Here is a 26,844-nt window from a genome sequence, read left to right as displayed (position 1 = left end):
CTCTTGCCATTTGGTTTGTGTTCAGTATGGGACTAAAGGACCATGATGAGGTGGTTTGTATTTTCTCTCCTAGTTTGAGAGAAGGCATGGTCCGTGATCTTAAAGTTACCAACATTTGTCGTTCCAACCAAGGGGATCAGGCCTGGTGAGAGCAGAATGCTAGCCAATCTGGACATTATGGTGTGGTGCCCAGACTTGAGAATGTGTTGTTGGTGTTGCCTGGGTTCTTTTAACCCCATATATCATACAGGCCTCCGTTTTTTTAGCCTTTCTAGTAGCCTATGAGAGCCTGGTTTTGGGTTTCCCTTGAAGGAAAGTTGCCCATGTGGGGCAGATATCTCTCAAGGAGGTGCCTCTCACATTTAGGTTGCCTCCCAAGATTGCTTGCCCTTTGGAGATGAGTTTATTTAGTGTTTTCTGGACAAAGTCTGTTTTGAAATTGGGAGCATATATAGAGCCAATCGTCAATTTAGTTTTGCCCCCTAGTGTTCTCTTGGAAAAGATGAATCTGCCTTTTAGTCTTGTTGTGGCTTTAACATTTAGGTCTCTGCTGAGCACTATGGCTCCTCCACATGCTTTTCCTGAGCCAGGGGACACTCATTGTTGGCTGAAGCAGGATTCATTTAGAAGTTTTCTACCTTTAGGTGGGCTGTGTATCTCTTGTAGGAAGAAAGTGTGGGTTTCATGGTGCTCATGTAAGAGGTGATGTGGGGGTTTTTGACAGGGTTCTCTGGCCTCCTCACATTGTGTGATTGCTTTTAAGGTAGCTATTTTTGTTTGTCTGCTTTGGATGGTGTTTCCTTGTCAACCCGCCTGCAATGTTCTGTGTCTCTTGCTTCTAGAGAGTTGGGCCTAGTAGGTAGCGCTGACACGGTATGATGGTGGGGGGACAGAGGGGGTTAGAGTTAGGTTGTGGGTTACATAGAGTAGCATATAGTTACATAAAGACTTACTGAAGGTAACTTGGACTGTGTGGCTTCCAGCCGGGTGGTCTCAGGTAATGTGGAGGGCCTTGCTTAAGAACAAGTCACCTCCATTGTCACTTGTGATAGGGGAGGATCAGTGAGACAGTGGCAAGCTCCTTTGCAGCCCTTGGATTGCGGTGTAACAGCTGAAGGTTTTTAAGCAATGTTGTCAGCAGTAGTAAGAACATTGCTGGATTGTTAGAGCAAAGGGGTAGAGCTGTAAATATATTCACCATTCTTGCTAAAAGTGCCAAAATCCCACTCTACCACAAAGTCCAAACGTGTGACTTCCATTTACCAGGAAGCGGGTAGGGAGAAATTTGGATGTTGCATTAGCTTCCTAAATCATCTTTGTCAACCTGGTGCTCTCTAAATGCTCTAAATTCCAGAGACTGCAGCAGTTGGAAGCTGTAGTAAAATAGCAGCCGGCTGGTTCATTTCCATTGACAAATTTGGAGCATGTGTTTCTGGATTCCTCCATCATGCTCTTACAAGCCGCTTAAGGGAGAGTTCCATTAAATCCGTAGAGTCAACAGGGCACTGTCCAGTGTTGGACATCTATCAGCCCTAGTCAATGGAGGGCACAACACTGGCTGCCCCTGTATTGCTTGAAAGGGCTCTCGCCCGTCTTCTGCAGCCTAAGACACAAAGGCAGTGTCTTCACAGCCACACAAGCAGGAGGCCCCAGGCAGCGTTCAAGAACTTGCTTTAATGGAGCCTGGAGTAGGAACATAGTCTTACACTTCACATGGTGTACAAAACCAAACGAAAGTCTGAAGCCAAAAAACAAAGAAACAAGATACAGACAAGTACAGATCTTTGGCAAACAAAACGCCAAATGGTCCACAGAGGCAACACATCCGAGTTTACAAGTGATCCTTCTAGTATCGTGTCGAAGCTGAAAAGTAATGGTCTGGCACATCTTTACAAATACTCAAATATTTAGATAGATACATCTATTTTTTAAAAAAGCAGACCAACTTGAGCAAATGGTCAATAGAAATTCTTACCCCTGCACCCCAGTACTAAAATAGGCCATTACGGTGAAGTTACTAGCATCTGCTATTTATAACTTTTCATAGGAGGAGGAGATGATGAGTAATGCCACAGATCTGAGGGTGTCTGGGTGTTTGTAAAGTGTACTTGCAGGTGAGACAGAGAAGCTGCCCCAACAAACTAGATCTGAGCCTGCCATAGGACTTGTATAAACTTAGAGCCATAAGCTTTCACATTATAAACTTCTCATTTGTCAAAAAGTTTCCCTTAAAAAAAGAAAGAAGCTCCATGAAGCATCATGAGCCACCTCTAAAGTGAATTTACATCCCTCATCACATCCCTCAATATGAGGGAGCATTTAAAGCCATTTCAACCAGGATTTCCCCTCCTGCCCACAAAGTACATCATCTTTGCCACCTGATTCTCACAGAAAAATCAGACAATTCCCATATCAGCAGCTCCCTGCTCTGTATAGCTTGGTTGGTGTGGAAGTCCAGAGAAGTCAGGGGTGGTCACCAGCTGCCTGTTTTTCTCACTGGCGCACGCAACACCCGCCCCCCCCACTTGCTCACTTGTTCAGAAGCAGCCGGGCAAAGTCTGCGTTAGACATCTTCTTGGGCTCCTCTGCCATGGGGAGGGATGGCGCTGCCGGGTTCTGGGCCATTCCATTCTCTGCCTTGGCCATGGGGGTGCTCTGGCGCTGCAGAGCACGAGGGACCATCGAGAGCTGGGTTCTCCCTTTGCCGCGGCTTTTGAAAGAACAGATTAAACGAGATATAAATGTTGGGGGCTTTGCTTACTGCATGCTAAAATTCTGTGCCTTGCATTCATTGTGCAGATTCAACTGTTTTTCCTACTACTGTATGTTTAGCCATGAGAAGACATAAGCCACAGCTAAGACCCAAGTGCCTGGGTAAGGTTTTACATGGTCCTGAAAATAAAATAATGATGCCATCATTTATTTGTTTCTGATGCCAAGTAAGAGCCTCTCTGCGAAGGGCTTTCAGGAGACACAAGGCTTCTTTTCTGGTCACGTCTGCACAACACAGAAGTCTTGACTACTATGAGAATTACCCATTGGCACCATTGGAGTCAGTGTTCTTCAGCCCAGAGGTCTCATTTTTTTTTAAGTGACAAGGCTTGAGAGAGAGAGAGAGAGAGGTGTCCTAGAAGATGTTGTGCTGCTGTGCAGGGTGCAAGCCATGCTGCACTCCCTGAAGGAGGAGACCACACCCAAAATATACTCACGCGCCATAGATCTGCCGGGGTGCCATGGCTCTCCCTGCTGCCTCAGACTTCTCAGGGAATCTTCGGGCAGGTGGGTTGCTAATTGCCACCTTAATGATTTGATCTTTGATTGTCAGGCCATCCATTTTCAGCACTGCTTGGGAGGCCTGCATCTCATTCTCGAATTCCACATAGGCTAGGCCCTAACAGTAAAGAGAAGATGTGCTATGAAGGCAGCACACTGCATTTCCTGCTCCTCTTAATGGGCAACTTGGACAATGATCCAAATACAGTTCTCCAGCCAAGCTTTTTAAAAGCCACTCCCCAATATGGTCTCTCTCTTGGGGAATCTGCTCAAACCACTAGTGGTGGTCAAGGCCTACCTTGGGTTTGCCAGCACGAGTTGTGACCAGCCGGATCTCCTTCACACTCCCATGGGCTTTGCACACTTCCTCCAGTTCCTCCTTAGTACAGGAAAAAGGCAATCCAGAGATAAATAGCTTGTGTTTCTCCAGGACAGTGCTATACTTGAACACCTTGAGGGAAGAGAAACAAGAATTTCTAAAACTCCAAAAACAAGCAACGTTTGAGAAAGATCTAATCTATTCAAAGTTGTGTGGGTTTAATAAAAAACATGTACAGTGGTACCTCGGGTTACATACGCTTCAGGTTACAGACTCCGCTAACCCAGAAATAGTACCTTGGGTTAAGAACTTTGCTTCAGGATGAGAACAGAAATCAGGCTCCGGCGGCGCGGCAGCAGCGGGAGGCCCCATTAGCTAAAGTGGTGCTTCAGGTTAAGAACTTTGCTTCAGGATAAGAACAGAAATCGGGCTCCGGCAGCGCAGCAGCAGCGGGAGGCCCCCTTAGTTAAAGTGGTGCTTCAGGTTAAGAACAGTTTCAGGTTAAGAACGGACCTTCGGAACGAATTAAGTACTTAACCCGAGGTACCACTGTATGCAGGATTTCAGTTTCACATCTTAAAATTCAAAAAATGGAAGTTGTGTTGATCTTTAAGGGTGGGGGCTCACATCCACAACTGGGCAATACCTTGATTGGGACCACAAAGTGTGGTGAGCTTTTGAGGTCTCCAGAACTTTTAAGTTTACAATTTGGCTGAAGAACTCAAAAGCTTACCGCACTTCATGGCATTTTGATTTGTCCCAATTACATATTGCCCAACTATGATCTTAAAATTCATATGCCTAGAACTGTACACTGATGGTCTTGGGAGAAACTATATACAGTCATACTTCATGTTACGTCCACTTCATGTTACGTTTTTTCAGGGTGCGTCCTGCAGCGACCCAGAAGTACCGGAAAGGGTTACTTCCAGGTTTGGCTGCTCACACATGTACAGTAGCGCTAAATCGCACTTCGCGCATGTGCAAAATCGCGCCGCGAACATACGCAGAACGGATCCCGTTCGCAACCAGAGGTACCACTGTATTTTGTGTGTGTGTGTGTGTGTCCCCGTCTGGCAACCAGCTTGCCTTTCTTCACAGGCTCCCTGCAGGAGCCATCTTAGTGCAGACTAACTGCAGTTAGGGAGGAGGGAGATGGTGAGAACAAAGAGGGAAGGAAGCTGCAAATGTTTTTTTTCTTTAAAAAAAACAAGTAGAAGAAAAGCAGACAACAACATAAGAGAAAGGGGTTTAGAGCAGGGGGAGCCAATGCCATCCTCTCGGCCAACATGGCCAAAGGGGAGGGATGAGGGGAGCTGCCGTCCAGCAACATCCAGTGGGACACATTGGTTGCCCTCATTTCAAAGAGTTAAGTAAAGCAGGACTGAGAGAGATGCCCATTACCATGCTTCTTACTGTAAAGCCAGCCTGTTTTCATGTTTGGAGCACTCCCTGTCCCTTTCCTGTCTCTTTGCAACACCTAGGTCACCCCCCGCCCCCATACAATGAATTACAACCGAAATTCAATACTCTACGGAAGGTTTGGAATTGGATAGGTTAGCTTTGTTATTTTATTCTGGTTTTATTCCCAACTACTTTGTCAATTAGACTTCTAAGTGAACATTTATGGGCCTTTGGGGCCCATTTGATGCTACGACCTTTTATTTCGTGACAGCAGTCACGAAATTAAAAGATGCCTGCTCCTTGGGAGAAAAGCAATGACAAACCTAGACAAACCTCTTAAAAAGCAGAGACATCACCTTGCCAACAAAGGTTTGTATAGTTAAAGCTATGGTTTTCCCAGTAGTGATGTACAGTGGTACCTCTGGTCAAGAACTTAATTTGTTCTGGGGGTCCGTTCTTAACCTGAAACTGTTCTTAGTCTGAGGTACCACTTTAGCTAATGGGGCCTCCCACTGCTGCAGCGCGATTTCTGTTCTCATCCTGAAGTAAAGTTCTTAACCCAAGGTACTACTTCTGGGTTAGCGGAGTCTGTAACCCAAAGCATTTGTAACCCAAAGCATTTGTAACCCGAGGTACCACTCTATGGAAGTGAGAGCTGGACCATAAAGAAGGCTGATCACCGAAGAATTGATGCTTTTGAATTCTGGTGCTGGAGGAGACTCTTGAGAGTCCCATGGACTGCAAGAAGATCAAACCTATCCACTCTGAAGGAAATCAGGCCTGAGTGCTCACTGGAAGGACAGATCCTGAAGCTGAGGCGCCAATACTTTGGCCACCTCATGAGAAGAGAAGGCTCCCTGGAAAAAACCCTGATGTTGGGAAAGATGGAGGGCACAAGGAGAAGGGGGCGACAGAGGACGAGATGGTTGGACAGTGTCTGCAAAGCGGCCAACATGCATTTGACCAAACTGCGGGAGGCAGTTGAAGACAGGAGTGTCTGGTGTGCTCTGGTCCATGGGGTCACGAAGAGTCGAACACGACCAAACGACTAAACAACATCCTTTTATTTTATTTTACTATTTCTTAATAAATCTACCAAATTTAAAATTGGTGTTGATCTGCTTGGGTGAAGCCTTGGGGTACTAAAGTCCAGTTCCTAACTTCTTGCTTGCTTGTAAGCGGATGACCCTGAGGGGCTCATGGAGCAGAGAGCCTCCTCCTCAGCTCTTGCTTCTCTAGACACCTTAGTGGTGTCCAGTGAGGTCTGGGGGTCTCCCTGACCCAGGCTGGCTGAAGGGGTGGCGGCAGCATACCTTACAGGGTGAGTGGTAGACTCTGAAAACCAGATCCAGCTAAGTCACCAAGGCCTGGTACCCAGGGTTTGGGGAGCAGTCTTGACAAACCTGAGCCAGCATGACCAGTGAGTGGCAACATGCTCCCCAGTCCTGCCACAGCTGCACCACAATGGTCTTTGCCCCACCTGACTTCCTCACCCCGATACCCAGAGACCAGCAATGGGGTTAGCAGCTTAAGGAAGGAGGCAGGTGTACCTTAAACTCTGGATTCTTGTTCTTATCGACACACGGGGACACAAACATGGGCCTCCCCTCCACATTTTTCCGATCTAGGCTGAGGGCTTTCAGTGCTGACTTCTCTTCCTTGAATTCCACGTAACAGTAGCCCCGGAAAACCCCTTTGTTGGTGAAGATGGGACGGACCTCCACCACATCCCCACAGTCTGCAAAGAGATCTTTCAGCTTCACCTCAGGCTCTGCCATGCTGTAGGAGAGGTTGCTGACGAAGACAGTGACGTTGTCCTTTTCGCTGTCATGAAAGGTTTTGGGGGTGTCTTTCCACTTGGAAGCGGCCGCCGCCTCCTCCTTGGGTCTCAAACCTGCATTTGTGGGCATGTTCTTTCCAAAGAGCCCCGTTTCCATCTCCATGTCTTCAACCTCCTCTTCAGCCAAAGTATCACCAGCCCCCGTTTTGTGCCTCTTGCTGGGCTGTTCAGCTGGTCAAAGAGACATTAAACGACTGAGACATTCCCAACTGAAGTGGCTCCATTGCCACAGACAGGCTTTTGCAGTACAAAATATTAAGCAGAGGCTATGAAAGAGAAGGGGGAAGTTCCACCTGAGGCTATCGCTTCACATCCCACCACACGTACTGGAACTAATTTATGAAAACCACACAAAAAAGGGGTTAAGGAGCAGGAGGCGGCAGCCATTGGCCTTGTCGCCTCAGTGTCCACTGAAGGAAGGCAAGGGAAAACTGGGCAGCAAACACTGAAGCCACAGTCACACCACACATTTACAGCACTATGGTACTACTTGAAAACACTAATGAAGCAGGCAGAAAGACCAGGAAGAGAGGGATACTTCTGTCTCTCCCACTGGCTAGAAAGCCTCTGCCAAGTAGACGACAGAGTCGTTGTTTAGGGCGTTCCATGCAGAAGAGCAAAGCTGCACAATTTATTGGGGAGAGGGAAAAGATGCAGGTTGCTTTTTTACTTTAATCTGTTATGTTTACTCAGATGTTCTACCAAATTCAAAGCCCTAGCAACTGTGCACAGGATACTATTTAATTAGTTGCTCAAATGTTTTAAATGGTTAAGTTTGATTTTACAGATAATTTTGTTTTATCCTTTTGTAAACTACTTTGATTTATTAAAAAATCATTCAAGTGGTGCAATTATTTTACTCATAAAATTTATACACCACTTGACTGTCCAAAATCCTCCAAGCAGTTTTCAAAAATGATAAAGCAATAAAATTGTAACTTAGAAAAATTAACAATAATTTAATTATTATTTTTTTAAAAAAATCAGATTTTTAAAATTTAAATTGGATTTTTAAAATAAAATACTTTTGGAGGAAAAATCTTTCTAAAGATAGTTTTCTATTTAAGTTACATCATAGTCCAAAAGCTATCCATCAGGAAATAAGGATTTGTTTTAAGTTTTTCATGTGTGCTAAAACTCAGTCTAAGTTTTTTTTTAAAAAAAGTTTAATGCCACATCAGTTAGCAAACATGGATACGTATGCTATAATGTTATTGTTTTAAAGTACAGCAGAAAAGTCAAACACATAAAAGTTAAGTTATTAAACCTCACAATCATTTCATAATTATCTGTCTATGTATTTCTAATAGTATAACCAAATCAGTAATTTTTGATACAACTGTAAAAATCACTCTGAAAACTTATTATTCCAAAAATGAAGCCTACATCTGATTGTAAATATTAAGATTATACCAGCAAGAATGAGTCTTTCTGTAAAAAAAGTGACTTAAATCAAGTCTTACTGACTAGTGATTTAAATTGTGATTTATATCGATTTGATTTAAATCAAATCCACCCTGACACCTGCGTAGGCTAAAATGGTTTTATCAGGTGCCGAAAAGAGTAGCATGAAGCCGCCTGCTTGACAGGGACAGGCAGGGAGAAGCCAAGTGCAGGTGCTGCCACACTAGAAGTTTCTTACAAATGCTGAACGGGTAATTCTGTGGCACCGCTAACAGTGCCAGTTCCGCCAACCAAAGAGATTGAGTCGGCACATATAGGGGAAGGCACTACCTTCAGCTTCTGGATCAAGCGCGAGGGAAGCCCCACATAAAATGCATTGCAGTACATACATTTTGTGAAATAAATAAAAACAGGTGGAGCCAGTACCTTCCTCCTCCTCCTCCCGCCCCCATTCGCCATCATCACTGTCGGCCTTGCGCTTCTCTCCAGTTTTCAGCTTCCTGGACTTTTTGGCAGCCCTCTTCTTCTCTGCCCGCGATGGCTTCTGCTGCTCAGCTCGCTGTGCCTCCTGTTTCGCCAGGACAGCCTCCTTCTCAGCAACCTACAAACAGATGCAATGGTGTGAGCAAAAAGTTCAACTGAGGCCGTGGCCTCCTAACAGACTCCTGTGCCCTAAGAAGCAGAGGAACCCCCAGGCCTTGCGCCTTCAGATCCAGATCCCTTCCCACCCAGTTGAACTAATCCAAGGAGCTGCTGAACAATAATGATGGATAAAGACCAGTATATACTGTAAATTAATAAAATAAAATGAATAAATAAAAGAAAACCCTGTCGCTACCTGAACCACAGGAGACCTCATCCCACCCAAGGTTTAGTGAAAGTTTTGCTTAATTTGCAGGGTCTGCAATTAAAAATATGTCTTTAAAAAGCAAGGAAGGAGCACTATGTTTGAATAAGGAAGACTTCCCAACCAGGTGCAGGATGGGGCCGATTGTATTCATAGTCCAAGACACCTGGAAGGAACCAGGTTGGGAAAAGCTACAATAGGAGATTTAAAAAGATGCATGTATCCTGACCTTAACTCTCTGCTCATTGACTCGAGCAAGCCGGTTTTCTGTCTTCTGAACAGCTGCATCCCAGTCTTCCAAAGTGCCTGAGAGAAAGAGAAGGATTTTATTTTTTTATTTTTATTTTTTAATATTTTTTAATTTTTAATTTTTAATTTTTTAACCATCTGCCAATTCTGCATACCCTTTGGATATTGCCAATATGCAATATCCAAGGGACGCAGATAGCGCATGGTCCAAACCACTGAGCCTCTTGGGCTTGCTGATCAGAAGGTCGGTGGTTCAAATCCCCACGACGGGGTGAGCTCCCTTTGTTCGGTCCCAGCTCCTGCCAGCCTAGCAGTTCAAAAGCACACCAGTGCAAGTAGATAATTAGGCACTGCTGTGGCAGGAAGGTAAACAGCTAAAAAAGTGAAGTTTATTGTTGTAATTATTTTATGTGAACCACTTTGTGAGGCATGCCTGAATAACCTTATGAGGAACGGCTAAGGGAGCTGGGCATGTTTAGCCTGGAGAAGAGGAGGTTAAGGGGTGATATGATAGCCATGTTCAAATATATAAAAGGATGTCACATAGAGGAGGGAGAAAGGTTGTTTTCTGCTGCTCCAGAGAAGCGGACACGGAGCAATGGATCCAAACTACAAGAAAGAAGATTCCACCTAAACATTAGGAAGAACTTCCTGACAGTAAGAGCTGTTCGACAGTGGAATTTGCTGCCAAGGAGTGTGGTGGAGTCTCCTTCTTTGGAGGTCTTTAAGCAGAGGCTTGACAACCATATGTCAGGAGTGCTCTGATGGTGTTTCCTGCTTGGCAGGGGGTTGGACTCGATGGCCCCTGTGGTCTCTTCCAACTCTATGATTCTATGATTCTATAACCTGAATAAATAAATAACCTGAATAATTAAATAAAATTAGTCTTCTCAAGCTTATGTAGCCAAAACTGCAACACACAATAAGGGCATCAACAGACTTGGGGAGGTTTGCAGAGAAGCAAAAAATCATTTAAAGAAAGTTTGTAAAAACCCTGAAAGAGTCAGGTAATAACTAGATGGCACAGAATGCTGTAGGAGGGGGGAACAGAATGCAGGGGCTAGAAAAGGAAGAAGCACAGTAGAGAAAAAACCATCTCATTGTCTTGGGAGATGACTTCCTAGTTCACACTGAGCCATTTTTAAAGACTCACCAGAGACAGAAGTTAAAGGCAACCCACAGAAATTATTGGAGAAATCTAAGTTTTTAATATGGTTGGCAGCTGGGGCACAGTGTGTCTCAGCACAAGTGAGCAAGAAATTTAACTATGGGGCAGGGAGAGAAAACAGGCCAATAAAGATTGAGCATGCCCAGCAGGCACAAAATATTGACCACCGGGAGGGAGAGCATGGAAAACTAGTGGACTATTTTTTGCTGCAGGGTCTAGTTTATTTTCTAATGAAGGGCTCCTGACAAGAAAACAACATACAAATCACACCAAGAGAAAGAGGAAGCCAGGACCGAAGCCCCCTTGCTTCCCTAGTGAACAGCTTTCAGAACATTCTGTGACACCACAGCAGTTCAGCCAATCAGGGTTTTAGCCACTACAAACGCAATACACACAACAGCTTCACAAAAGCAGCTGACCTTCAATTCTCTCCAGCATAAGCAGCACCTCACAGACATGCTCTGGGTAGTCGTTTGTGCATTGCACAGCCCGGTGTAAGGCCTTCCTGCAGTGCTGGGTGTCGCCATGTGCCCTGGAATCGGAGGGAAAGAAGGGTTTGGCAACTGCAAATGTACATCAAGCACAGCCTGTTTGTTCTTGTAGCACATTTATGCTTCATGAGTGGCGTCCAAATAATTTCACTAACTGCAGCCTGTGGACTCATGTTGGACCCAAGCTGTCAACCTGGGAGAGGCCCAAAGGCCAGAAAGGCACACTGGGAACGAAGTGAACCCATGTAAGAACACTTGGGAGAGCTCCGGACACGGCTTAAAATCCAAAAGTACTTTGACCCCACACAAAGGGAATACGATATTCAGGTCCCCCCCAACCTGGTTCCCTCCAGATCCTTCTGGACTCCAACTCGTATCAGATCCAGCCAATGCCAGCAATTATTGGCCTCATAGTCTAACATTATAGTGTGGCAGCAACTACATTTTGGAACTCCTTGATATTGATATCAAGCAGGTGACTTCATTGTACTCTTTTTGGTGCCTGCTAAGAACATTGTTTAAACAAATGTACCCAGATGCTTGGAAAGTAGAAATAATTTTAATCTGTTTTAGTATTTTAACCCCTGAATGCTATAAAGTATGGCTGTACTTTTTTCCTTGATTTTATTGCTTTATCTTTTTGTAAACTGCTTTGAGGGTGCTTGTTTTTCCAATCAAGCAGGATACAAATTTTATGAAATAAAGATATAAACAAACAAATCTTGAGGGTTAGGGAAGGCTGCCAAAGAGAAAACCCTGGCATGAGATCTGAATGATTGTTTTCTTAACTGTAGGGTTTCTGAACAGGAACCTGGGAAGCCGTAAAAGAGGTCCAGGGCCAGAGCTGAAGCATCCCAGGAAGGCAGCTGCCAAATCTCTTACCGTTCCAGGTTGTAGTACTCCAGCCACATGTTGGCATACTTGGCATTGCCCTTGGTCATGATGCTGTCCCAGAGTTCTCGTGCCTTCTGCATGTTGTTACACAGGCGAGCCTAACAAGGAGAAACAAGAGGATGCCCAACATCCAAAGAAAGGGCAGCGTTTTAAAGCGCTGATAAGAATAGCACATCCTTTTAGACTCACAACCCCCAACCCCAAAAGCAGAGCAATACATACACCATGGTGGAATGAGCCAAGGTTACCTCAATCCTCGCCCAGGTCTGCATTACGGTGCATGAAGGATCCCCACTCTCACTAAAGCCTGTGGGCAAAGTAGGGAAAGTATGATTCCTATAAGATTGGAACAGCATAGGAAGTGGCAAATAAAGCTCTGATAAGGAAAGGTCTTGTGTATTATTATTATAAAATTGATTGCCCACCCATCACCGGCAGGTACTGTATTTTTTGACCCCATAGGACGCACCGCCCTATAGGACGCACCTAATTTTGGGGGGGGGGGAATTTTCCCTCCCCAGGCACGGGGCAGGTGCGGGGGAAGCCTGAGCTTCCCCCGACCCCAGCCCCCAGAACAGCCTGCTATCCGCAAGCCAGAGGGTGGCGCGGAGCTGCAGGAAGCCCTGGAGCGCAGGCAGCTCCGCGCCACCCTCCGGAGCCCCACGCAGCTTCGCGCCGGGATCCGGAGGGTGGCGCAGAGCTGCAGGAAGCCCGGGAAAGCCTGCATTCGCCCCATAGGACGCACACACATTTCCTCTTCATTTTTGGAGGGGGAAAAAGTGCGTCCTATAGGGCGAAAAATACGGTAATTTGGAATTGTTAACACATATTACATTCACAAGAATAGGGTGGGTCCTGAAAGCATACATCTCAAGTGTCAAAAGCCAGGGTAAAGAGGTGCATCTTCACCATTTTCTGGAAGCTGTATAGTGAAACTACCAGATGCACCTCAGTGAGGATGGAATGCCACAGCTTAGGGGCTGCCACAGAAAAGGCCCTTTCCTGGGCCACCACCACTTGAACTTCTGAGGGAGGTGGAAGCATCAGGAGGGCCCCATCTGATGAGTACGGCACCCAAGAGGGTCTGTAAGGGCTTGGGCAAGGAAGCAGGGGTCACAAATTGCATCAGAAGCTTTCAGTGCTGTATGCATTCATAACCCCAAACTATACATATCCTTTTTAAAAATAGAAGCCCCAACATACGTTCTTCCACTTCTTGCTTTAAGTATTCTATTGCATGGGCAAATGCAGACCGAAGTTCTTCCAGCTCTTTACTGGAGTCTGAAAAAGACCAAGTGAAAGAAGAGCACCATTCAGAGACCAAAATGCTCATAAGAGTTTTCTGCTGTGCTGTTTCTGTACTAAAGTGGCAGAGACCAGAGACAGGATGGCTACCTCACTGACTGGCTGTAGCAACTAAGTCTAGAAATACAGCAATTGCCCAAATGACTATTAGAAGATTCTCCAACACCGTATTAAGTTTTACCTTGAGTAAAATCCACCCTTCTCCTCAGGTAATCCAAGTACGCCTGCCAGATTTCCACATAGTCAGTAGCTTGAATGAAGCCAGCGTTCAAAGCCTTTTCAAAGTTCTCTAAACACAAGAAAGAAAAGCAAGCGGCATGAATGGGGCTTTTGTGATCTGCCCACCCCACCCTACCTGGTCAATTAGCTTTAATTTCTGCATTGCAGGGGCTGAACTGATTGACCCTTTGGGTCCCTTCCAACTCTATGACTGTATCCTCCCATTGGTAGCAGGATTTGGAGTTCAGCTCCTGGATTTGGGAGTGACCAAGCTTAAGACTTCCCTCAGAGCCTTCCGTTCTCCCAATGGCAGGGAGGGTGTGGGCTCCCTGCCAGGAAACTGCCAGACGGAGTCAGTCCACTGGGCCATCTAGAGCCTAGTGTTGCCCACTCTAACTGGCAGTGGCTCTCCAGCGCTTCAGGCAGCCCTGCCTGGAGAGGCAGCCAGGGACCTTCTCCCTGAAGAGCAGGTGCTCTACCAACTGAGCCCTTCCGCCAGGGCCATTCAGCATCAAAGGAAGCACCACAGCCAGGACAAAACGGACGGAGGCCTTGTGTGAACCATCGTCACTGCTTGTATAACACTCAGTGTAAGGTAGTAATGTAAGTCTATGTTCCATTAAATTGAGTGCTTCTTTACCTGAAATCAGCTCATGCTCAACATGATGCCTCTCCATGGCCAGGAGGTACTGGTTCCACAGCTTGACAGTCCACGGGCAATTCCTGACGGCTCGCTCATGGGCGGAAAGCACCAGCTCCTTCACCTTCAGCTGCCTGTCCTGCAAGACAAAGCCGATGCCAAAGTTAGTGTGTGTGTGTGCTCAGTTCCACAGGCACACAGAACATGGCCTCTGGGTGTCACTTTCTGCTTTATGAATAACTTTTTATTGGGTTTTATAAATAAGGATCATAGAAATAATAAAGAATATTAAAAAAAAACAGCCTTCTCGTGTCGTTTGTGTATCACAAAAATAGTGGGATAAATTTGCAATAATATCTACAGCATATGGTTCATTATTAGTGGTTAATGTGTATGTTTTTAATTTGCAAATTGGTTTAAACCAAAACAAAGGGGAAACAGGATCGAACTGAGTTAACACATAACATTCAACATCACATAACTAAAAGCCTAATCAAGAGCCCTTGTGGTTGTGCTCAGATTAAGAGAGAGTGTAATAGTGATTTTTCCTCTTATGTTACCAATGAAACAATATAAAGTGTTGGTGATAAATGTGGAAGGGGTGTTCAAAGTGAGGATAATAATTTATGTTTAAATTTAAATTTAGATAAACCAAACTGAACAAAATACTGAGGGGAGGGATTGTTTGTTTCCTAGAATACTAGCATATGTTACTGAATTAAACCACACCAGACTAAAGCCATCTCTGTTCACACTTAGTTTATTTGTTAATCTCTCAAGGACATATGCTTCCCAATCTGTTTTGAACTTCTGCTTTGTGAAGGTCTCTGCTCAAGATTCTAGGCCACATGGAGAAGATACACTTGAAAGCAGGTGACATCTGCTAAAACTCCATTAAGCCAAAGAAGAAGCTAAAATAAGATGCCTGTGATTCAGAAGCCCTCTCCCCACAATGAGCAAAATCAGAATAAACTATACAGAGTCAAGAGCAATCATGCAAACCTGCACTGTACATTCATGGGGCCTGGATCTCTTTGGAGAAGCATTTTAAATTTCTTATAGCAAGCAACAAAGCTCTGGTTAGAACTAGTGGCCTTAGACTACTAGAAAGGTGCCTCTCAGGAGGCTCAGAGAAACTCTCTCAGGGCTCCTTACCAGATACTGCGTGTAACGAGCCCAGAGGTCTGGCACAAGGCAGTTCTCCGCCAGGGCACGCTCATAGGTCAGCTGAATGCGAGCCGGGTCTCCGGCCTTCGTCTCAAACTCTATATAGGCTTGGTATTCTGCCAGCTTTGGCGTCTCAGCTACTAGCTGAAATTAAAGGGGGTGGGGGGAGGAAGGGAACCATTTCAGGATGTTATGAAAGTATCATTAGTAGTAGTAGCAGCAGCATATATTTATTTATACCTCACCTTTTTCCCTGACAGGGACTCAAGGCGGCTTAGAAATAAAATAGGAACAGCTGGTGGAGAAAGGACTCGATTTATTTACATGTTTTCAGCGTTTTCTACCAATGTCTCATAGCAAAATGCATTACAAATGTAGTTCACACAAATAAAATCATCAGCACACTAAGAAATGAATTAATGAATATCCAAGTGAATAACTATGGATTTTTATCCTAATGTTGGATGTTTTTTGTTTTGTTTTGTTTTGTTTTGTTAAGCTGATATACTGAACTGGAGGAAGACTATGTTTGACGTTTAGTTTGACTGGAGAGCCCCATTTAACTTTGGATGTCTGGGGTTGAAGATCAGGAAAACATTGCCTAGCAGAATGAGGAGCAGCTGGATATTGTATTGGAAAATAGCTGGATACCATCCTGGAGTGAACACTTTTTATTATTTTGAATAATAAAATAAAATAGTAAAATAAAATAATAATAATAATAAATTTTATTTATACCCCAGCCAGGGTGGCTAGCACTGAATATAAATTACAATAAAACGCAATGGGTGGGGGACAGTTAATTAAAATACGGCTTAAAATACAGCTTAGTAGTAGCCCATAAAGCAAGACCATAAAGGGAGGAAACATCAGATATTCATCCGAGCCAGCTATCCATGTTGGTCCTACATGGGCCAGCAAAAAAGCCAAGGGAAAATTTATATACCAAATCCCATATAAGGGGTCAGAGTGAATCCAAGCCAAAGGCCAGGAAGAACAGCTTCATCTTGCAGGCCCTGCGGAAAGATGTCAAATCCCACAGGGCCCTGGTCTCTTGTGACAGTGTGTTCCATCAAGTCAGGGCCAGTGCCAAAAAGGCCCTGGTCCTAGTTGAGACCAATCTAACCTCCTTGAGGCTTGGGACCTCCAAAGTGTTGTTATTTATGGACCTTAAGGTCCTCCGTGGGGCATACCAGGAGAGGCGGTCCTGTAGGTATGAGGGTCCTAGGCCGCGTAGGGCTTTAAAGATCAAAATCAGCACCTTAAACCTGACCCTGTACTCCACAGGGTGGCAGTGCAGATGGTAAAGCACTGGATGAATGAGATCCCGCGGCAAGGACCCTGTAAGGACCCTGCTACATTCTGCACCCACTGGAGTTTCTGGGTCAGCTTCAAGGGCAGCCCCGCATAGAGTGAGTTACAATAATCAAGCCTGGAGGTGACCGTCGCATGGATCACTGTGGCCAGATCAGGGCGAGGAAGGTAAGGGACCAACTGCCTAATATGGCGGAGATGGAAAAATGCCACCTTTACTGTGGCTGCAACCTGCGCCTCCATAAAAAGAGAGGCGTCGAAGGTTACACCCAAACTCTTGACAGAAGGCACTGGCACTAACTGAGCCCCCGCAAGAGATGGGAGTTTGCCCCCCAACCCCTTGTTGTCCCAACCCAGCCAGAGGGCCTCTGTCTTCAAAGGATTTAACTTCAACCAGCTCCCACGCAGCCATCCAGCCACAGCTTCCAAGCATCTGGTCAGTGTGTCCGGGGCTGAGTCAGGGCGGCTGTCCATCAACAGATAAAGCTGGATGTCATCAGCATATTGATGACAACGCAGCCCAAAACTCCAGACAATCTGGGCAAGAGGGCGCATAAAGATATTGAAAAGGATCGGGGAAAGGATTGTGCCCTGCAGCACTCCAAACACCAAGGAGTGCTGCGACAACTCCTCTAGCACCACCCTCTGTCCCTGACCTGAGAGCACAGCCATTGTTGGACTGTGCCCTGAATCCCCACATTGGCAAGGCGGTGGTCCAAAAGTTCGTGATCGACCATGTCGAAGGCTGCTGACAAATCTAAAAGAATCAGCAGTCACAACTCGCCTCTCTCTAGCTGTCTATGGAGATCATCTGTTAGGGCGACCAAAGCCATCTCGGTTCCATGACCAGGGCGAAAGCCGGACTGAAATGGATCCAGAGCCAATGTTTCATCCAGAAACCTACCAAGCTGTTCAGCAACCACTCTCTCAATTACCTTACCCAAGTACGAAAGATTCAAAACCAGGCAGTAATTGGATAGATCTAAAGGATCTAGTGATGTTTTCTTTAAGAGCGGACGCACCACTGCTTCCTTCAACTCCGCTGGGAATGTCCCCGTGATGAGGGACAAGATGGTGATCTCACCCAGAGGGAGTCCGCACCTCCTCTGGACACGCTCTAATCAGCCAGGACAGGCACGGGTCAAGGAGGAAAGCGCAGCTTGGAGGAATCTGTCTACATCGCAGGGAGTATCCGATCGAAGTGGTCCAATACTGGACCCAAGGACAGTCGAGGGGCCTCCATTTCTGTTACTGTATCCAAATTGGCAGGGAGGTCACAGCAGAGCAGCAAGACTTTCTCCGCAAAAAAGCTCGCAAATGCCTCACAGCTATGGGTCAAATTCATATTTAAATTTGGTTGTCCCTCTAGGGATGTTAGAGACCTGATTATTCTAAAAAGTTGTGCTGGGCGAGAGCTAGCGGATGCAATGGAAGCTGAGAAGTAAAACTTCTTCGCAGCTTTCACTGCCATCTCGTAGGCTTTCATAAGCATCCTATAAGATGTTCTTGAGGCTCCGTCACGGGCACCCCGCCATACTTGCTCTAGCCGTCTGAGGTCCCGCTTCATTTTCTGGAGCTCCTTGGTAAACCAAGGGGCCCGGTTTCAGCAGGGTCGCAGAGGGTGCTTAGGTGCGATCTCATTGATGGCTCATTATTTCAGTTCTCGACAAGCTCATCTACTGAGCCACCAGAGGGAGCAGGGTCCCGCAAGGCCTGACAAGATCCATCAGCCTCTGTGGGCGAGCTCAAATTGGCTCGCCACCCAAGCGGGGTGGGGGCGGGAAGTCAATCCTGGCTTTCAGAGCATAGTGATCAGACCATGGCACTTCCACAAGGGAGGACATGATCACATCTATACCCGCACCAAAGATCAAATCCAGCGTGTGGCCTGCTTGATGTGTGGGACCCAAAACAAACTGGGAGAGCCATAATGTCGCCATGGAAGACACCAGGTCCAGAGGAGGGGGCGGCACCAGCATGAACACTGAAGTCCCCCAAAACCAACAGGTTAGGGAACTCCAAGGCCCAGCCTCCCACCAACAGCAGGCCTGACAGGGTGGCTGCTGGTGCACTAGGTGGTCAAGTACACCAGCAAGACAGCCAAGCTCTCCTTGGTGCCGCACACTAGGCCAACACATTCAACGCCAGAGGTCGATGGTGCTGGCAGAGCCCTGAAAGAGCAATCCTCCCAGATTAACAACGCTACCTCTCCCCCTCAACCCACAGTCCACGACTGGTGGACAGAGAAACCCAGGGGTGCTATCTCATGCAAGGAGACTATTTCGCCTTCACGCACCCAGGTCTCCATCACACAAGCCAGGTCAACCCCCAGCAAGATAAAAAATCTCGCATGGTGGCGATTTTATTGCCTATAGACCTGGCATTGCACAACACCAGTGACAGAGGTGGGTAATCCCTGCTCACCCTATCATTGTCCCTCAGAACGGGGTGTAGACTGAAAGGGGTTCGAGAATCACCCCATTTCAAAACCCTTCGCCTGTAGGGTCTACCCCCACCGCCAGACCTCCCTCTGACACAACAGATTCGTTTTATTTGTTTTATTATATGGTATGTTGAAAAGTTTCAGTAAAAACACTTTGTTAAAAAACCCACCCCACCCAGCCCAACTGGCTGGAGTTGATGGAAGCTGCAGTCCAAAACATCCGAAGGGTGCCAGGCTGGGGAGGCTGGAAGCAGCTCTCCAAGGTCTCAGAGAAGAGAAGGGTTTTCACTAGTCTAGCTGGCTTTTGTAACTGGAGATGTCAGGGATTGAGCCTGGGACCTTCTGCCAGCAAAAGAGACGCTCCAGCACTCAGGCACAGTCCTTCCCCTACCCAGAGTAAAGTAAAAACAACAAATGCAGTCATGGGCAAAAGAAAGTGCACCCTCTGTGAATTCTGTGGTTTTACAAATCTGGACATAATAGCAATCATTTGTTCCTTAGTAGGTCTTAAAATTAGGTAAATACAACCTCAGATGAACAGCAACACATGACATATTACACCGTGTCATGATTTATTTAACAAAAATAAAGCCAAGATGGAGAAATCATGCCTGAAAAACTAAGTACACCCTTACTGCTTCCATAGGAATTAAAAGGCTAAGTAGCAGACAGGGGCTGCTAATCAATGTCCTTGCTTAACTGATCATCGGCAAGTGTGCCCACCTCTGTAAGAGCCAAAGTTTTAGCTCTTTGCTGGTCTGGAGCACTCAGGTGTGTTTTCAATGCCAAGGAGGAAAGATGACACAATGCTCTAAGAGAAGCAAGTGCTGCTGCCCATGAAACAGGGAAGGGTTCTAAGGCCACCTTCAACCAATGTAAAGTCCATCATTCTACAGTGAGAAAGATTATTCAAAAGTGGAAAACATTCAAGACAGTTGCCAATCTTCTCAGGAATGGACATCCCAGCAAATTCACCCAAGGTTAGACCGTGCAATGCTCTGAGAAATTGCGAAAAACCCAAGAGTTACATCTCAGGCTCTACAAGCCTCAGTTAGCATGTTAAATCTCAAGTTCATGACAATACAATTGGGGGGGAAACTGAACAAGTATGGTTTGTTTGGAACCGTTTCCAGGAGAAATATTTGTCTCTCTAAAAAGAACATGGCAGCATGGCTTTGATTTGAAAAGTTGCATCTGAACAAACCTCAAGACCTCAGAGAAAATGTTATTTGCACAGACGAGACCAAAGTGGAGATGTTTGGCCATAATGCACAGTGCCACGTTTAGCAAAAACCAAACACAGCATGTCAGCACAAGAGCCTCATACCAATTGTCAAACACGGTGGTGGAGGGGTGATGTTTTGCAGCCACAGGACCTGGGAACCTTGCAGTCATTGAGTCGACCATGAACTCCTCTGTATTTCAAAGTATTCTATAATTAAACGTGTGGCCCTCTGCCCAACAGCTTGGTCGTGCAACAGGACAAGGATCCCAAGCACACCAGGAAATCTACAACAGAATGACTAAAAAGAACAGAATCAAGGTGTTGCAACGGCCCAGTCAAAGTCCAGACCTCAACCCAACTGAAATGCTGTGCGGGATCTTAAGAGAGCTGTGCATAAACAAATGCAAGCAAACCTCAATGAACTGAAGCAACGTTGTAAAAGAATGGGCCAAAATTCCTCCACAATGACGTGAGAGACTGGAAAAGTCCTACAGAAAACATTAACTTCATGTTATTACTGCTAAAGTAACTTCATGTTATTACTGCTAAAGGTGGTTCTACAAGCTATTGAGTCCTAAGGTGTACTTAGTTTTTCACATATGGCTTTTCCATTTTGGCTTCAAATAAATCATGACATGATATATAGCATGTCACGTGTTGTTGCTCATCTGAAGTTGTGTTTACCTCATTTTAAGACCTGCTAAGGAAAAGATGATTGTTACTATGTCTTCATATGTAAAATCACAGAATTCACAGATATGTAAAATCACAGAATTCACACTTTCCTTTTCCCGTGACTGTATGTGAGAGAGAAAAATTCATTATCAGAGGCCAGATAAAACACACACTGTATTTGAGCTTCAGTGAGATCAGAGATTTTGTCTAATTCACGTTTGCTGTAAATAAGTTTACACTGCAAGAGGTGTAGAGTTGGACGGGACCCGTTTGGATCCTGTCCAGCTCTGCATTTCTATGATTTCCACTGCTGGTAAAGAGCAGCCCCATTCCACCCAGCAAGGAAGCACCTTACCAGGGCCTCTTCGTACGGTTTACATTTAGCCATCTGCTGCAAAGCCTTCTTGTAGTTTCTGATCACTGCTTCAGGGACCGGCTCCTCAGACCACTCTTCATACTCTGCATATGTAGCCTCCATATCTTGGCATAAGTAACAAAAACCATTTCAGAATATTTCCTACCTGCTTAGCATGGCTCTCAGCATTTGAAATGAGAGTTTCTTTTCACGAGGATGAAAAATTATATTGCAACCAACTTGAGACTTATTTTTCTGCCACAGGAAACCAATAGCAAAAGTTATTCTTCCTTAAAAAACACATGCCACATTGGAAGTTACCTGTTCCCCCCCTCCCCCTTCAATTCCCTCCTTAAATCCCCAAGATCCCTTTAAAAAGAGAAAGCTGTCTTCAAAGGCTCTCTGGGCAATACACCTTATTGATGGCAGGAGTCCTTTCTCTGCCGCTGCCAAAAGGAATGCCTGCAGCCCCCCACAAGTTCAAATGGAGAAGGCACCCAGAGCTTTGCACCCAGATCAGAATCACAGTAGATTTGTCTCGGGGTGCACACTGCACACACCCCAAGCAGATGCAGTTTCACCAGACTGGAGCCACCAAAGCTCACAGGTTCTTACCAAGAAGTGGGATCCCCAGCTGGCGCCTAAAGAGCACATGAATCCTTCCAAGCTGTGTGCTGACTGACTGCTGCTGCTCAGCAGATGGAACACTGCCGGCTGCTGGCTGCACAAGGAGAGAGGGAGAAAACAATTGGTGAACATCAGACAAGGCTACGAGATGCAGCAAGGAGTGGAAGGCCTCTAGGAGCCCACCAGCCTCATCAGAAACAAATGTGCACATACACAAAATGAAGTCCCAAGCAACAAGGGCTGCTGATAGGGCCCCCTAAGTTGCACCATCACCCCCGGCTTGGAATAGGGACAGAAAGCAGACCTTCCTCCCCAGATGAAGGCTCCCCTCAGAATGCTACTGACCCCCACCCCACTGCACTTCTTAGTGGCCAATTATTCAAAAAGAGTTTGCAGGGAAGCAGGAAATCCCACTTCCCCAGAGAGTCAATAAGTCATCCTTTCGCCTCAACAGAATACAACCCCTTCTTGGGAGATTTGCCATCCGCACAAGTACAAATTAAGGGTAGCAAAGCAAGGTATTTGTATACTGCTATACCATTAAAAAATCAGCATGTTATATATATTAGATTAGAAACACATAAAAACTTAAGCTCAAAACTTAAGCTCATAAAGCAAATTATGTATTCTTAACTCCCTGCATAAGCTTGGACATAAAAAGTTGGCACAGAAGGCATCTCCTGAATTTCTACTGGCAGAGTGTTCAACAAGATTGGGCCAATGATGCTCCTGCAGACTACAGTGGTGCCTCGCAAGACGAACGCCTCGCAAGACGAAAGAGTTTTCCGTTTTGGAGGTGCTTCGCAAAACGAATTTCCCTATGGGCTTGCTTCGCAAGAAGAAAGCCCATAGGGAAATCTCCGCCGGCCTTCAGAAGAGGTCCTGGACCTCTTCTGAAGGCCGGCGGGGGGCAAAAGTCTTTGCTCCCCCCGCCTGCCTTCCCGGGACAGCGGAGACTTCTCCGCTGTCCCAGGCGATCTGAAAATGCTGGCAGGCGGCAGCAAACGCTTCGCTGCCGCCCGCCAGCATTTTAAAAGCCCCCGGGACAGCGGAGACTTCTCTGCTGTCCCGGGGCCATCTGAAAATGCTGGCGGGCGGCAGCGAAACTTTCGCTGCCGCCCGCCAGCATTTTAAAAGCCCCCGGGACAGCGGAGAAGTCTCCGCTGTCCCGGGGGCTTTTAAAATGCTGGCAGTCGGGAGGAAAGCCCTCCTATCCCCGGAGCTTGCGGGGTGGGAGATGGGGAGAAGGGCTTTTCTTCCCACCGCCAGCCTTCAGAACAGCCTTCTGAAGGCTGGCGGTGGGAAGAAAAGCCCTTGTCCCCCCCCCCAGCCTTCAGAAGAGGTCGGGGGACAGACTGTCCCCGGACCTGGTCTGAAGGCGGTTTCCATAGGAACGCATTGATTGATTTTCAATGCATTCCTATGGGAAGCCGTGCTTCGCAAGACGAAAAACTCGCAAGAAGAAAAAACTTGCGGAACGAATTAATTCCGTCTTGCGAGGCACCACTGTATCGTAGTAATCCAACTGTGATACTGTATAAAGCTTCAGGAGATCCCAGAGATACCCTTGACTCATGTTGTTCAGGGATTTGTAAATTAATACAAGGACCTTGAATTTGGCTCAATGGCAGCCAGAGCAATGTTGCTCCATCAGCAATCTGGCTGCAGCATTCTGCACCAGCTGGAGCTTCCATCCCAGGCCCAAGGGGAGCCCTGCATAGAGCACATGGCGGTAAATCAGCCTCAAGGTTACCAATGCATAGACTACAGTGGTCCTTTACCTGCACTGTTTCCAGGATGGCATTTTCAAACTCCCGATATGCCTCCCAGATGGCAGCTCCTTTCGTCATGTGAAGACCAACAGCCGTTAGCGCCCTTTCAAAGATTGAACGAACTTTATCAATGCCTCCCTCCTGGCCAATGCCTCCAATCGAGTACTGGGCATATTCCAGCCATATTTCCGGACCTAGAAAAAAGCACCAGAATGCTGCCCACTCAGGTCTGCACGCGATTTATTCCAAAGGTGGAGCTTTAAGATCTTTTAACTGTGATCAGTTTTAACTGGGTTCTACCCGCTTTTTTTCATTATTGACTTCTGTACTGTATTTTTTGCTGTTGAATTATGTGTAAGCCACCCTAGTAAATTTTATGTGAAGAGTGTGGAAACAATTCTTTTAAAGATGAACTTATAGATTTCACTGCTCAAGCATACACATGGATAAAAGCAAATACAACAGTCAACATTTGTACTCATTTGTAAGGGAGTCTTGGGAAGTTAACCAGAGACCAGGAACCCCTAGCCCTCCAGATGTTGTAGGACACCAAATTCCCATGAGCCCCAGGTAGCATGGCCAATGGACAGGGATGATGGGGACTGTCTGGAGGACTACAGGTTCCCCATCCTGGGTCTAAATTATCTCTGTACTGGGAGAGCAAATGCAGAAGACGACAAACCAGCCTAAATGGACCTCACTTTTGTCTATCCCTCAGCTCTTCCCCTAGAGCTACCTGAATTCATTCTCTCCCCATTCCAATTATTCTCTCCATGTACCATGTTTTCCAACATGGTACAGAACAGAAATAAACAGCAAATATTTGGAACCCGGAACTTTGCAAGCCAAACTGCCAGGAATAGTTAAAGAGTCGGACAATCAGCCTTCAGTTTACACTTGCCTGGCTTAAAATTTAGCATCCTGCAGTTTAGGTGGCTTGTTTAGGCTGTTTTGGCTTAGGAACATGTCAATGTTTTGTGGTATTAGATTTTTTTAAGGTGAAAACTTACAGATGTAGTCTTTCACAGCTCTCTCAAAGAGATCATAGATCTTGTCTCTCTCTGAGTTTTCTGAAGCCATCCGAATCTCATCCTTCAGCCAGTCTAGCCAGATTTCTGCAGTATACAGGATATGTACATTCATATCAACAGAACACAAGCACAACAGGCATACAGCCTTTCAACTTGGAGGTAGCACATAACCGTTATGACTAGTATCCTTTGATAGGCAATCCATAGGAGACAAGGCTAACTCCCTTTTAAAGCCAGCACCACATCACGTAGAGGAGCCAGTGCAGAGTAGTGGTTAGAGTGCTGAACCAGAACCAGGCAGACCAGGGTTCAAATCCCTGCTCAGCCATGAAGCTCACTTTGTGACTTTTGTGCCAGTCACTGTCTGTCAGCCTAACCTACTTCACAGGGTTTTTGTGATGATAAAATGGAGAGGGAGAGAAGTGTGCATGCTCCCTTGAGCTCTCTGGAGAAAAGGTGGGAAATAAATGTAATGATAAATAAAATAAATAGCATAAGGTTATGGCAAATCAAGCTATAAAAACAGCCTACCTTCTGTAAGGGGAAAGAGTTCACTCATCTTCTGACGGGCTCTTCGGAGTTTGACTAATTCTCCTTCCTGGTGCAGCAATTTTATGAGATCCAGATGACAATTGTAATCAAATACATTGATGGATAGCTTAAAGACAACAAAAACAGTTTTATTTGTAAGCTTTTAGTGGAAGAACAGGTAGCAGTCAAGCCTCATGGGCTTTTTTCTTGGGTGTGTTCTTGACTTAACAAGGCACCACAAACAATCATTCTAGGGGGAATCTATGCACCCGTTCTCTCAGGTCATGCTCAAGTCCCTGATATTTCTTCACAGCACACTAAGTTGCAGTTTGCACCAGCTCCAGTTCATAGACCAGGAACCTGAAATCTATGCACACCACTGTCTAGTTATGATGGCTTCCGCTACATCTCTGTACATGTCATCACCCAGGGCTGGCCTCCTTCCCCAAAAAGTCAGGCATGGTTTGCTCAAAACATGGTCTCAAAAAGTACCTCAGGGAGATCTCTCTCTCTCTCTCTCTCTCTCTCTCTCTCTCTCTCTCTCTCTCTCTGTACAGAGGCACAGGGGATCTGCCTACATTGGAGGACAGTAGTAGAACACCAGGTTTGCATGTAGAAGGTCCCAGGTGCAACCCCTGCTTCCTCCAGGCAGGGCTGGGAAAGACTTCTTGTGCATTTTAAACTGAGTTAATTAGGCCAACAGGAGCCAGTGTGGCACAGTGGTTAAGAGCTGGGGAGACCAGGGCTTCAGCCACTCACTTTCAGCCCAACCTACCTCACCTCTCCCCATGTGAACTGACCCGGACCCCGCAAGCATAACCGGAGGCCCTTCTTCGCGTGCCCCCTCCACGAGAGGCCTGGAGGGTGGCAACACGGGAATGGGCCTTTTCTGGGGTGGGTCCCCGCTTGTGGAACACTCTCCGCAGGGAGGCTCACCTGGCGCCTTTGTTGCGTATCTTTAGGTGCTGAGCAAAAACATCCCTCCTCTCCCAGGCCTTTCTTTAATTAATGAATCGGGGGGTGGGGGTGGGGGTGGGAATGTCTGCTTGTTATTGTTACATATCATTGTGTTTCTATGAAGCGAACGGCTCTGTGATCCTCGGATGAATGGTGGCATAAAAGTGAGTAAGTTATAACAATGATAAACGAGGAAGGAAAAGGTGTGATATAAAGGCAGCAAGATAACGAACTAAACGATCTGCCTCGGCGTCAGGCAGCTCGGTGCTGCCAGCTGCACCCCCGAGAGCGCCACAACCCGGGGGGGGGGCTCCTCCCCAAGCCCACGGCGAGGGGAGGGGAGGATGTCCAGGCTCACGCAGGAAGAGAGAGATCAAAAGCGACCCTCCTCGCCCCCCCCCGGCCCTGTCTTCGCTTCGGGCGGGGGCGTGGCCTTCTCCGCCGCAGCCCCGCCCCGCGCGGCCCTCACCTGCTCTTCCAGGCGCTGGATCTCGGCCTCGTTCTCCTTCTCCGCGTCCTCATCCTCGCCTTCCCCGGAGGACTCCTCGGACTCCCCATCCGCTTCTTCCTCTTCGCCGTCGCCTTCCTTCTCGCCTTCATCTTCCGAGGCCCGCGCCTCCCGCATCTCTTCCTCAGCGGCTCCGCCAACGGCCGCCATTTTGTGCCGCCGCCGCGCGCCCGCGCTTCTCTCCCA

The 26,844-nt window shown here is 46.5% G+C and overlaps 1 protein-coding gene across 2 annotated transcripts; it reads right to left on the bottom strand.

Annotated features, from left to right (window-relative positions):
• Positions 1–1,659: 1,659 nt before the first annotated feature.
• Positions 1,660–26,844, bottom strand: SART3 (spliceosome associated factor 3, U4/U6 recycling protein). Of its 2 annotated transcripts, none has more exons than XM_053361069.1 (19): positions 26,620–26,844; positions 25,194–25,320; positions 24,642–24,746; positions 23,641–23,825; positions 21,848–21,953; positions 21,233–21,357; positions 15,209–15,364; positions 14,054–14,192; positions 13,376–13,483; positions 13,093–13,170; positions 12,138–12,196; positions 11,878–11,987; positions 10,924–11,036; positions 9,317–9,393; positions 8,664–8,841; positions 6,547–7,010; positions 3,572–3,724; positions 3,210–3,391; positions 1,660–2,710 (listed from the first exon to the last, which is right to left on the bottom strand). In XM_053361069.1, the coding sequence occupies exons 1-19, from the start codon at positions 26,806–26,808 to the stop codon at positions 2,530–2,532; spliced, it is 2,835 nt and encodes a 944-aa protein (XP_053217044.1). In that variant the 5' UTR covers positions 26,809–26,844; the 3' UTR covers positions 1,660–2,529. The 2 variants fall into 2 exon arrangements, with proteins under 2 accessions (XP_053217044.1, XP_053217045.1); XM_053361070.1 differs by having other exon boundaries at positions 6,547–7,007; positions 8,667–8,841.

The sequence above is a fragment of the Podarcis raffonei genome, chromosome 13, assembly GCF_027172205.1.
Source record: "Podarcis raffonei isolate rPodRaf1 chromosome 13, rPodRaf1.pri, whole genome shotgun sequence".
NCBI classification, from domain to species: domain Eukaryota; kingdom Metazoa; phylum Chordata; class Lepidosauria; order Squamata; family Lacertidae; genus Podarcis; species Podarcis raffonei.
The sequence above is the reverse complement of the archived record's forward strand: the minus strand, read 5'-3'. Positions and strand labels throughout refer to the sequence as shown.

Bases quoted from the DNA above. Each gene is read 5' to 3' on its own strand.
- SART3 (XM_053361069.1), bottom strand. From the start codon at position 26,808: ATGGCGGCCGTTGGCGGAGCCGCTGAGGAAGAGATGCGGGAGGCGCGG. The intron at 15,365-21,232 runs GTAAGGTGCTTC...CTTTAATTTCAG, and splicing joins AACCGTACGAAGAGGCCCTG to CTAGTAGCTGAGACGCCAAA. The intron at 13,171-13,375 runs GTAAAACTTAAT...GGTCTTTTTCAG, and splicing joins AAGGGTGGATTTTACTCAAG to ACTCCAGTAAAGAGCTGGAA.